The sequence below is a fragment of the Podarcis melisellensis genome (genome assembly GCF_964234715.1).
Source record: "Podarcis melisellensis genome assembly, chromosome: 8".
NCBI lineage: Eukaryota > Metazoa > Chordata > Lepidosauria > Squamata > Lacertidae > Podarcis > Podarcis melisellensis.
Genome location: NC_138540.1, coordinates 11,834,581 through 11,846,798, shown reverse-complemented (window position 1 = coordinate 11,846,798; position 12,218 = coordinate 11,834,581). Strand labels below are relative to the sequence as shown.

The window sequence follows — 12,218 nt, the reverse complement described above, 5'->3', positions numbered from 1 at the left end:
AAACTGGGCACCACAGTTGTAAGGAGGATATTGACAAGCTGTAACCAAGATGAAAAAGGGGTCTGGAAACCAAGCCTGATGAGGAACGGTTGAGGGAGTTGAGTACGTTCAGCCTGGAGAAGAGAAAAAGGAGAGGTGATAGGATAGGCATCTTCAAACAGCTAAAGGGCTGTCACATGGAAGATGGAGCAAGCTTGTTTTCTGCTGCTCCAGAGGGAAGGACCCAAACCAATGGATTCATACGACTAAGGGATGAAATTCTGACGTTAGGAAGAATTTTAACGTTTTAAAGAGCTATTCAGCAGGAGAATGGAGTCCCTCAGAAGGTGAAAGACTCTCCTTCACGGGAGGTTTTTAAGCAGAGGTTGGGTGGCCATCTGTCAGGGATGCTATAGTTGCAATTCCTGCATTGCAGGGGGTTGGACTAGGTGACCCTGGGGGGTCCCTTTCCAACTGCACAGTTTCATGGTTCTGTGGTGTCTTCCTGCCCAGCCTCTGTGCAAATCAGCCTACCAGCTCCCATGATTGTTACTCAAATTCATACGCCCTGCTTCCCAGCATAATGCCGTCAGAGCAAAATTAGTGCAAGATAAAAATTATAAAAACAATGCTGCAAACTCCCAAAGCAATAAAATATCCTGGCGGACTCCAAAAACACCAGAACGTTTTCCATCAGATATGAAATCAATCTTCCATAAATGACTGGGGTCACATGTCAGGGGAAAGCCTTCACTAGCATATTTTCGGTAGGCCCATCTGTGCGCCACATGAGCCTGGTCCTTGTTCCTCGGCCCTTTCTGGATGGCTGTCTTCCTGCCAAACCAGTTCCCTCACAGCCACCTCCGTTGGTCAAGTCAAATTCCACAGCTCCGCCTCCCCAACTCAAGAGGTAGAATGTTGGTGAATGTGCCGTCACATCAGAGCATCTCAGCCCATGGGCTAGAGCAATGGGGCAACTGCAGTCAATTTTGAAGGTTTCATTGTACAAACCGTACCTCGCACCTCGCTGGGTATGTGTGCGTGTGGTCCAGGGAGAGAAAGTGTTGCCAACCGCTAGAGAAGGTGGCTGAGAATCAGTGCCAGATTTACGTATAGGGCCCCACTTTCTTTTTCCCCCAAAAAATTTTAAGGGGGAAAAACTGGATGTACATTTCCAAAATATAAGATAAGTTCAACAATTACTTTGATAAAATACAGATTTTGTTACGTGCAAATGGCTTTAGATACCTATTAGGTCCATAAATGACCATATAGTATATAAGGTAAAGGGACCCCTGACCATTAGGTCCAGTCGCAGATGACTCTGGGGTTGCAGCACTCATCTTGCTTTATTGGCCAAGGGAGCCGGAGTACAGCTTCCGGGTCATGTGGACAGCATGACTAAGCTGCCTCTGGCGAACCAGAGCAGCACACGGAAACGCCGTTTACCTTCCCGCCAAAGCGGTACCTATTTATCTACTTGCACTATGACGTCATTTCGAACTGCTAGGTTGGCAGGAGCAGGGACCGAGCAACGGGAGCTCACCCCGTCGCAGGGATTCGAACCGCCGAGCTTCTGATCGGCAAGTCCTAGGCTCTGTGGTTTTACCCACAGCGCTACAGCGTCAAATTGTTGTTGACAAAGGATAGCTGGACATATAAAGGGCCCCATTACCTTTAGTAGCTTAGGGCCTCATCAAACCTAAACCCAGCCCTGCTGAGAATCAGCATTGTTGAGAAAAGGGCAACCCAAAAAGCTCAGCGGGGTGGAGCGACAAGCCTATGAAGAAAAGTTGCAGTGTTTGGGACTTCTTGCAGGGGTTCTCAACCTGTGGGTCCCCAGATGTTGTTGGACTACAGCTCCCATCATCCCTGAGCTCTGGCCTTGCTAGCTAGGGGTGATGGGAGTTGTAGTTCAACAACATCTGGGGACCCACAGCTTGAGAAAGACTGGCTTAGAGGAAAGGTGACATGATAGAAGTTTACGAAGTTATTCATGGTGTGAAAAAAGTGGAGAGGGAGAGAAAAGTTCTCCCTTGAAACCGCTAGAGCTGGTTGGGAATCCAGTGAAGCTGAATGTTCGGTACGGGTAAAAGGAAGACCTCCTCCTTCACGCAGCGCAGAGTTAATCTGTGGAACTCCCTCCCACAGGAGGCAGTAAGGGCCACCAACCCAGGTGGCTTGGAAAGAGGATTAGACAAAATCCTGGAGGAGGAGAAGGCTACTAGCAGCAATGGCTGTGCTGTGACTCCACGGTCGGAGGCAGCCATGCCTGTTGCCAGAAACCGCAGGAAGGAACAGTTGCTCTTGGGCTAGAATTCTGCTTGCAGGTTTCCCACAGACATCTGGTTGGCCCTGTGACAACAGGATGCTGGACTAGGTGAGCTGTTAGTGTGATCCAGCAGGCTCTTCTTATGTCCTTATTGTTTGCAGTAGTTCCCCTGGAGCCAGCAGATTGGGGCTGGCTCCTCCGTGGAGCCAACAAATGTATTTCTGACTTACAGTGGATGCTCGAGTTGCGAACGTGATCTGTGTGGGATTCGGCGCTTATGTGCAAAATGTGATTTAGCGCTTCTGCGCATGCGCAGCTGCCGAAACCTGGAAGTAACCCGTTCCGGTACTTCCGTGTTTCGGCAGTCCACAACCCAAAAGAACGCAACCTGAAGCGGATGCAACATGAGGCATGACTGTACTGTCATTTTCTTTCTCCCTGTAGGGCACTGAATTTCGGTGGGATTGGTGTGGTCGTGGGCCATGAACTGACTCATGCTTTTGACGACCAAGGTCAGGACCTCCTTTCCTCCATCTCTTTAATTCATCTTCTAGAATTTATCTTCCTCCTCTCCACCCCACCCCCCTACACCACACACTTTTTTTGCTGCTGTTCGGGCTGTTCATTTTTAAACCCTTAGCAAACTTCTTGCAAACGGTTAGATTTTTCTTGCAAAGTAAACTTGTGGGGCAGAGCAGCACTTTTCCTAGGCGTTGCTTTAAAAAGTAACAATAAGGATCTATAAGTAAAAGTTTACAGTTGTATATAAGCATGCAAACATTTGATTGTCGTAACATCCAAGTACACCCCACCACACACATACAATTAGTACATAAAAGGATATTTAAATGTTCTCAAATTATTTCGTTCATTCCACACCGCAGAGTATTGAGATGGGGGGTGGCACAATATCATTTTGTGCGTTTAGCTGCGATTTCCGCATTGCAGGGTGTTTGACTAGATGGCCCTTGGGGGGGGGGTGTCCCTTCCAACTCCAGAATTCTGTGATTCTTTTTGCTAACTTCCTTGGTCCTTGCAGGCCGGGAGTACGACAAGGACGGCAATCTCCGCCCCTGGTGGAAGAATTCGTCAGTGGAGGCCTTTAAGCAACAGACCGAGTGCATGGTGGAACAGTACGGCAACTACACAGTCCACGGGGAGGCCATCAATGGCAAGCACACCCTGGGGGAGAACATCGCCGACAACGGGGGTCTCAAAGCCGCCTACCGGGTGAGACTTCCTCAGGCCTTTCAATCAGACTTTGGGAGCTGTGGGGTCTTCTTTGCTGCAGAAGCCGCCTGGCAAAAGAGGAGCGGGGATGAGGTTGCCAAGTAAAGCTGTTGTTTACTGTCCCCGTCCCCCCGCAAAAAAACCCCAAAATTGATATGTGAGTCTCAAGCCATAGAGAGAAAAGGCCAAGGCCACTTGCTTAGAGCACTCATCCCAATTTCTCACAAATAGTCTCTAAATTGAACACCGCAGCTTTGTGTCTCTTCCTTTTCTTAAAAAATAATGGTTGTTATTCATTTTTTAACTACAGGAACAACATCGTATTTGCAAAAGACAAGCTGTAAAACGCCGAAATTGGAATTTCCCATGCACAATAACTGATTTGGTGTTATATTGGCTTAAATACAGAATCATTAAAAAATGGCAAACTAATCAAACCACAAATAATATGTAAATCACAGTGCACGTAAAGAATGGAAAAAAAAACCCCAAATGCAGTGCCAAAATCTTAAAATAAATAATCCTTTGAGATGGAGTGAATAAAAATAATCAAACCTTAATTCAGAATCACTATAGCACCACCTAGTGGTATTAGAGGTGTTATTTTTTTTTCCCCACAGGGGAGCCTAGGTCATCAAAGAAGGGTTGGGAGAGGTTCGGAAAGTTGTGAGCCACATATTACAAAGAGTTGGTGCCAGAAGATTGCCATGTTTGGCTATTTTCATAAAATCTGCAAAGCAAGCCCAAGTTGCAGTAAAATTGTCCTTGTGCAAATCTCTGTTTAGTCATCAGTTTTTCTAACACTGCAATCTGCCATAATACTAATTTGTACATAATACTAATGTGTAACATTTACTCCTTCCAGGTTCTTTCAGGGTCTAGCTATAATAATTCTCGCTGCTTGCACAAGCAAGTTTATCAGGTCTTTGTTCTGTAAATCCAGTCTATAGCAGTGGTTCCCAACCTTGCCCCACCTAAAAGGTAAAGGTAAAGGGACCCCTGACCATTAGGTCCAGTCGTGGCCGACTCTGGGGTTGCGGCGCTCATCTCGCTTTACTGGCCGAGGGAGCTGGCGTACAGCTTCCAGGTCATGTGGCCAGCATGACTAAGCCGCTTCTGGCGAACCAGAGCAGCGTATGAAAACACCGTTTACCTTCCCGCTGGAGCGGTACCTATTTATCTACTTGCACTTTGACGTGCTTTTGAACTGCTAGGTTGACAGGAGCAGGGACCGAGCAACGGGAGCTCACCCCGTCACGGGGATTTGAACCGCCGACCTTCTGATCAGCAAGTCCTAGGCTCTGTGGTTTAACCCACAGCGCCATCCGCGTCCCTATGCCCCACCTAAGCGTCTCTAAAAGCCTGATCCCGCCCCACGCCATTAACATATAATTCTTACTATTCAGAAAGTGAGCTATTCACATGGAGGAAGCCTTAAAGGCCATTGACTGTTAATAACTTATTCTCAAATTGCCCCCCTTAAAAATCAAATTGCCCCCCTGTGGTGCATGTGCCCCACATTGGGAGCCATGGGTCTATGGGGAAAATATGTATAAGAACTAAATGTGGGCTAGGCGTTAATTGCTGTGACTATTCCTGTAATCTAGCTGTAAGAGTTGGAAGGATGTCTGATAAGTCCTGCAGGGTCGGGCCAAAGGGGGGCCCATCCAGTCCTGATTCTTGTTCTCACAGAGGCCAGCCAGATACCCATTCTGGGAAGCCGACAAACAGGGCCGGCTCACATGAGCAACTCTCCCCTCCTGCAGTTTCCAGAATCATTGCTACCTCAGACCATGGAGGCAGAACGTAGGCATTCTGGCTAGTAACCTTTGATGGCCCTCTATTCCATGAATTTATCTAATCATCTAACCCTCCAAGTCAGTGGCCATCCCTGCCTCCTGCAGCAGTGAGTTCCATAGTTTCAAACTGCGAAAAAGTCATTTCTTCCTGCACCTTCAGGTATTCTGTTTCCTTGGGTGGCCCTGAGTCCTAGTGCTACGAGATCCACTTTCTCCACTCTATGAGTAATTGTATCATGCCCCCTGTTGCTCTCCCTTTTTTCTACGCCCCCCCCCCAATAAAGCAGGTGTTATCCCGTTCCTCCCAGGGAACATGCTCCAACCCCTTGACCGTTTTGGCTGTGCTTACCTGAGCCTTCTCCAGCTCTACGGCATCCTGTTTTGATTCGCTTTTCTCTCCTCATCTTCCAGGCTTATCAGAACTGGTTGAGGAAAAACGGAGAAGAGGAGACTTTGCCCACGCTGGGCCTCACCAACTACCAGCTCTTCTTTGTAGGGTTTGCCCAGGTAGGTCTGAGTGTCCCATTTTGGAGGTGGGTGGATGATGGCATGCCTGGGCTATGTTTTGTCTCTGGGTTTGATGCTACAGACAGAGAAGGCTGTGACTAACTATATGCAGGCCTTTTGACACCTGAGATGTATGGATATAGAGATATATATTTATTTTTTTATTGATTTCCAAGAAAAAAGAACATGTATCTTTTTAGGACCCATCCTATTTTTGTGCATGTTGAACAGTTTATTCATGCTGTATTTTATCTTGTTGTAACCCAAGCCTGGAATTAGTTGGAGGCGGTCTTCTGCGCCCTCCAAGACCTCAAGATAATTCTTGGCCATTAGAAGAAAAATGCAAATAAATCATTACCTAGTTAGCAAACCTGTTGTACCCTGCTTCATGACCTTGGTTGTATCCAATGCTTTTCCTACTCATAATAGGCCCATTGGAGTTGGGGAGCATGACCAATTTAGGCCTATTAATCTCAGTGGGTCTGGCCTAAATAATACCCCTCCCCCACCATTAGTAATATCCTTTGGCTTCACTAGGTCTTGTCTGAGTAGGACTAGTGTTGGATATAACCCAGGATCATTTTTTGCAGTGGGCCTGCTTTGAATTAATACAGTGGTACCTCGGGTTGCAGACGCTTCAGCTTACAGACTCCACTAACCCAGAAATAGTACCTCAGGTTAAGAACTTTGCTTCAGGATGAGAACAGAAATCGTGCAGCGGTGGTGCAGTGGCAGCGGGAGGCCCCATTAGCTAAAGTGGTGCTTCAGGTTAAGAACAGTTGCAGGTTAAGAACGGACCTCCGGAACGAATTAAGTTCTTAACCCGAGGTACCACTGTAGTTGGATACAACCCTTAGCATGGATTAAAACTCAAGATTTACAGGAGCAGAAAAGTAACTCTGATTTACATGAAATAATACACCCTGTTGAATATTATGGTGATACTTCACATCCCAGGGATTTACAAATAAACACTTTCCCATAAATTTGCCCTCCTTTCAATAGCTCATCTCTCCATTGATAATAATGGGATTCTCGAGGATTTCCAAGATCCTGTTCTCTCTTCTTACAATGCCTTGGGTGGTAGCTGATGTTACTTGAGAGTAGAACCACTTAAATGAATGCTCATGGCAAACTCAGTCCCATTAATTTCAGTAGGTCTACTGCTGTATGGTTGACAATAATAAAAACATATAACCAAAACCATATTTTAAAAGTTTAAAAAAGCAGGCCATAAATTAACCATTGTGGAAGGACGTCTTCCTAATTGCCTGCAAAGGCCTGGCAGAATAGAAAGGTTTTCAGCAGGCATTAAAAAAATTGGCACTGAAGGCGCCTGCTAAAATTCCAGAGGTTGAGAGTTCCACTGGGCTGTGCCAACAAAACTTAAAGGCTCAGTTTCTCATCATTGTCAAGCAAGCTTCACCAACTTGGGGAACAACCAACGACACTTCTGTGGGTGATCTCTGCAATTGAGCTGGGGGCATAAGACTTAGCTGGATGTGCAATTCCTCTTGCGATTCCTCTCTCCTTCCAGGTCTGGTGCTCCGTCCGCACCCCGGAGAGCTCTCACGAAGGACTGGTCACCGACTCTCACAGCCCCTCCCGCTTCCGAGTCATCGGGACCATCTCCAATTCCCCAGAATTCTCGGAACACTTTGGGTGCCCGCGGGGCTCCCCCATGAATCCGCAGCGGAAGTGCGAGGTCTGGTGAAGTTCCCCAAAGCCGAGGAGAGAGAAAAGGAATGGGATGAACTGGAGGGCAGCCCGTGGGAAACACAGCAGGAGGGAGTGCCCTCAGCCTTCCTCCACACCTAAGAGGCGCCCCGTGACCTTGGGACTAGCTCAGCGCTCTGCGATGGCTGGGAGGGGTCCCCAGCCCTCACCCCAAAGCACCACCCCATTTGACCCACTGTGAAGAAGTCCTCTACTCCGGAACCAATTGCATCGGTGTCCCCCTTTGCCTCTCACTTTGCTAAAAGTGCAGACGTCTGCACGCATGTCTGTGTTTCAGATGCACTGACTTTGGGGTGGGGATAAGGTTGTGCTGTCTCCCCCCCACACACACATATGCAGCGGGGGGCGGGACTGGCTCTTCGCCACCATAGGCTTGGAAGTTCTTGTGTCATTTTTTCCCCCAAAAGGGAGAACCACCCAAATTTTAAAAGAGAACCCATTTTGGTCACATCTAACAAGCACCAACCCTCTCTGTAGACAGACATACACGTCCATACATATGTATAAGATTTGTGCGCTCACATACACATGGTAAAACTTGTAAGATATTTCTGCGGAATTTTTTTTTTTTTTATCTTGCAGAACACTGGAAAGTTCAGGGAAAATGTATTGAGTTGAATGGACTGGTATATTTATTGCGTGTGTGTGCAATTCTAGGTTAAGGGCATTCTGCTTAAAGCTGAGAGGCAGGATACAAACCTCCCCCATGGCTCATCTCTCCTCACCCCCAGTGTCTTCTTAGGAGGAACGGGTGCGGCTCATTTCCACGCAGACTCTCTTTGCTTGGGAAATATTCTGGGGCCTGTCTTCTCCAAAACCCTTTCCTTCCTGGCAACACTGTTGACTTTCCCAATTGAAATCCCGGACCTCTGCCCTAGCCCCAGGCGCAGAGCAGGCCACATTTTCTAAAAATGCTGCCTTTGGGGCTTCAATCTCCAAGCTAAATCTGAGAGATTTCCCAGCAGGACAAGCATGTCAAAACCTACCAGCCATCGTTGGCAGCCTTTGCACCAGGAAGATGAGCTGAGCTGCCTTGCAGAGAAATGCCCCCATCACAAACTCAAAGATGCACCTCGAATGATGTACCTTGTGTGTCAAGACCCCAGCTGACGGTGGGCAGTTTCAGCGCCGCTGAAGAAGTAGCCCCTGAAAGTCTTGCTGAAGTACTGTCTGTCTTTGCTCAGCCAAAGAATATGCCTGTATTGAGTCTGGAGCTGAATCATCTGGACATTTGTACACATAACCCCAAGTAAAAGAAATTTTAAAGGCTTGTTAGGCCCACGGACCTGCAGCTGACATGTTCTCCCTTCCTCCCCCCACCCCCTTGTGGCCTTAATAACTTAATTAAGGGTTACTGAATTTGAAAAAGCCCCAAATCCTGGCTGTTTGTGGTGTCAGCAAACTCTACACCACAGCCAAACTCTTACAGGCATCTAACTGCTTTTGTGCCCTCCACCACTGTGAACTCTCGGGTGCTCAGAAGCTCGACAAAGGCACAAAACCTGGAGCTTTCAGCTGTGGACAGGTGTCAGGACTGCAGAGAAGACCGTCTGCCTCATGACAAAGTCATTTTTTATTGTACTGAAATACGGCGGTCGGTTTCGGAGACCCCTTGACTGGTGAGACTTGGGCAGTGATGCTCCCGCGCTTGCAGACAAACTTCCTTGAAGAAACAGAGCTTCCTTGGACTTGTGAGCTGCCCGTCTCTCCTTCCAGCCTCCCTGCAACACTGTGGGGCCAGGAGCCATTGCAATCCCAACTCGTATGCTGAACTTCAGGCAGGGAGAGATGATGTGCTGTACCTCCTTTCCTAGGCAAGCTTTCTTATGCCTTGAATTAAACAGAGGAGGGGAGAGCTCTGGTACTGCAAGTGCAACTCAGGCCTCCCCGACTCCACTACAGGTTGAGATGCCTTCATTCCAAAGAGTCAGCAAGACTATGCTTGCGTAGTGATTAGCGGCTTCTCTTCATCTTTTGCTCTTGAAGAAGTCCATCTTGCGTGTATTTTTGGCTTGTGTGTCTGTCTGTCTTTACTTTGTCTGGTGAGCCTCCTGCCCTGAGGACGGGCGAAACGGATCAGTTGGTTCGCAGCCTCCCAAACTTTGTAGGCTTGTGGAGTCCCCACTCTTCATTTCCTGCGGAAGTGGCTGTCCATCATTTGGTACCACAACTCCAGGTGGACCTGGGGGTGCAAAGGGATAGCCACTGAGTTTCTGGGGCTCTGGGTACAGCAGCAGTGTCCCCACTTCCTGTCCTCAGTCAGTCTGGTGGTGAGTGGCCTTGCAGATGTGCAGGAGGGGAACATGGTCGCTTGTACTCTGCCCTGCTGCGACACATGGGCCGGAGTTGAGAAAATGAGTGAGTGTGAGCTTTATCTTTGCGGTGGGGAAATGCCTTACTCTCAACATGACTGAGAATGCGCTTCTAGTGCCTTAACAATGTTGGAGCAATCCTCCCACCAGCAACATCATGCACTTCCTGAGCCAAATCCTGCCCTGCACCAAACAATGAGCCCTGCAAGCACACAGTAAACAAAAATCCAGCAGGTATTGTGCTGATCATGCCACCTCTGACATCTTGCCATCTTGGACTTGTGGAAAGGGTGCCTTGGACACTCTTCCTGATTTCCCCAAGCTCCTGTCTATCTGTCTGGCTCCCTTCTCTCCCCCCCCCCCTTTTCTCTCTCCCCGGAGATCTTTCCTGGTGACCAAAAGTGGTCTCTTTTTTGCTGCTTGGGACAGGCACTGATCCCTTGATGCCATTTTTTTCAGCTGCCTTCTCCCACCACTGAAGGTAAGGAGAGGGTGCCTTTCCATCACCTGCGCAGGGGAGAGCGAAGAAGGAAAACCACCCCAGGGTTTTGTTCTGTACCCTTTAACAGACCCCCACTTTGTGTGGTGAGAGCACAGACCTGCTCTTGAACCCAGTGCTGCTGCTGCCGCCGCTGCCGCTGCTGCTGCTGCCGCTGCTGCTGCTGCTGCTGCAGCCGCCATTCTTCCCATTTTGGGCTGCTCTCTTCCTCTTCTGGTTTTCCTCTTGGATCCCTCCTGTGCAGAGCAAAAATGGTTCCATTTGTGTAATCTGCTTTTAGTAATTGGACCCAAGAAGAACGCGAGCTGATCGCTTCAAGATGGTGCAGCAGATGTTTTAAGAGGGCTGGGGGCAGGGAGACCTAGTAGAACTTCTCCCCTCCAAATGGATAGAAGGAAGACCACCACCACCAGAAATGTAGGGCTTGTGATACCCTAAGGGGGCTTGCTCAGCATCTGGGAAGGCTTGTAGCCACTGAAAAAGGGAAATATTAGGAAATTGTTTTCTTCGCACCAGACAAGGCCAAACTTATTTCAGACTAAGGGAAGGTGTGGGAGGAATATTGTGGTATTTATGTATGGACAGGATGGGGGAGAATATAAGGTCTGGCTGATTTGTTCTTTGTTGTCACCTTCCCCGCATCTTTGGAGATTATTGTAATTTTGAAATAAAAGCTTTTCTTGGGTTTTATTAATTTTGGGAGTTTGTGTGTGTGTGTGTGTGTGTCCCTAACTCTGCTTTTGACTATCCCCTATCTCCCACCAAGGTTCCTATTTTCCCCTCACACTATTTGTTATTTGTTCATTAAAATATCTACACTTATTGAACAGTTTACCACAGTAAAAAAATGCAAGCTCTAAAACCTGCAGTATAATAAATTCTTGCCTATTAGCCATTTATAATGGTCTCTGCTTACCTGGGAAACAAGCAATAGAATTCTAGGAGGTGAATTTTTCACCATTCTGGTTTCTTCATCCTTGTTCTCAGTCCAGGCAGAGGCTGGTATGTCACAACTGACAGTGACTTTGACCTAGATCTGCTTAACTAAACAAATACTCTCCTTTCAGAATTGCCTTGGGCCGTTTCCAGCTTGGTTAGAGTCAGGGCAGACCCACTGAAACTAATGAACCTCAGCTAGTTATGGCCATTACATTACATTACATGGACTAGTATTGGGTACAACTCTTGGTCCACAAAGGCTGGTTCAGATCCACAAACAGTAGCAGGTACTAATGTGGATCCTAGGACCCTCGTACCTACGGGACCGCCTCTCCTGGTATGCCCCATAGAGGAACTTACGGTCTTCAAATAAAAACATCTTGAAGGTCCCAGGACACAGAGGGGTTAGGCTGGCCTCAACTAGAGCCAGGGCTTTTTCGGCTGCGGCTCCAACCTGGTGGAACGCTCTGTCACAAGAGACAAGGGCCCTGCAGGACTTGACATCTTTCCGCAGGGCCTGCAAGACAGAGCTGTTCCACCAGGCCTTTAGTCAGGGTGCAGCCTGACTCCCTCCTTTGGCAATCTTTACAAAACTTTAGTTTATTGTTGCCATCAATTTTGATTTTAATTAATTTTTATAATGTTTTTATAATGTTGCACTGTTTTAGTGTTGTTAGCCGCCCTGAGCCCGGCTTCGGCTGGGGAGGGCGGGATATAAATAAAATGTTTTATTAGTAGTAGTAGTAGTAGTAATCTTTCCCAGACTGCTTGTCTATCTTGTTTCATTATCTCTTCATATGCCTCCTTAGGGGGTCTTTTTATACTTGTGTATTTTGTTCAACAAGGAAAATATTGTATGTAAAAACAATGCAAACATTAGAAAACCTTTTCCACCTATAAAAAGTAGAGTTATTCCAATACTTACACAGACTGGGAAGAGGATC

General features: G+C 47.5%; 1 protein-coding gene across 4 annotated transcripts in view; it reads left to right on the top strand.

Moving 5' to 3' along the window:
* The window catches only part of ECE1 (endothelin converting enzyme 1), a 63,657-nt gene extending 52,628 nt beyond the window's left edge, over window positions 1-11,029 (top strand). For all 4 annotated transcript variants that reach the window (XM_081923133.1, XM_081923135.1, XM_081923132.1 and 1 more), the window contains exons 15-18: window positions 2,696-2,763; window positions 3,291-3,481; window positions 5,692-5,787; window positions 7,325-11,029. In XM_081923133.1, coding sequence (XP_081779259.1) covers window positions 2,696-2,763; window positions 3,291-3,481; window positions 5,692-5,787; window positions 7,325-7,501 — 532 coding nt within the window. In that variant the 3' untranslated portion in view covers window positions 7,502-11,029. The remainder of the gene's footprint in view (window positions 1-2,695; window positions 2,764-3,290; window positions 3,482-5,691; window positions 5,788-7,324) is intronic.
* The last annotated feature ends 1,189 nt before the right edge of the window (window positions 11,030-12,218 follow it).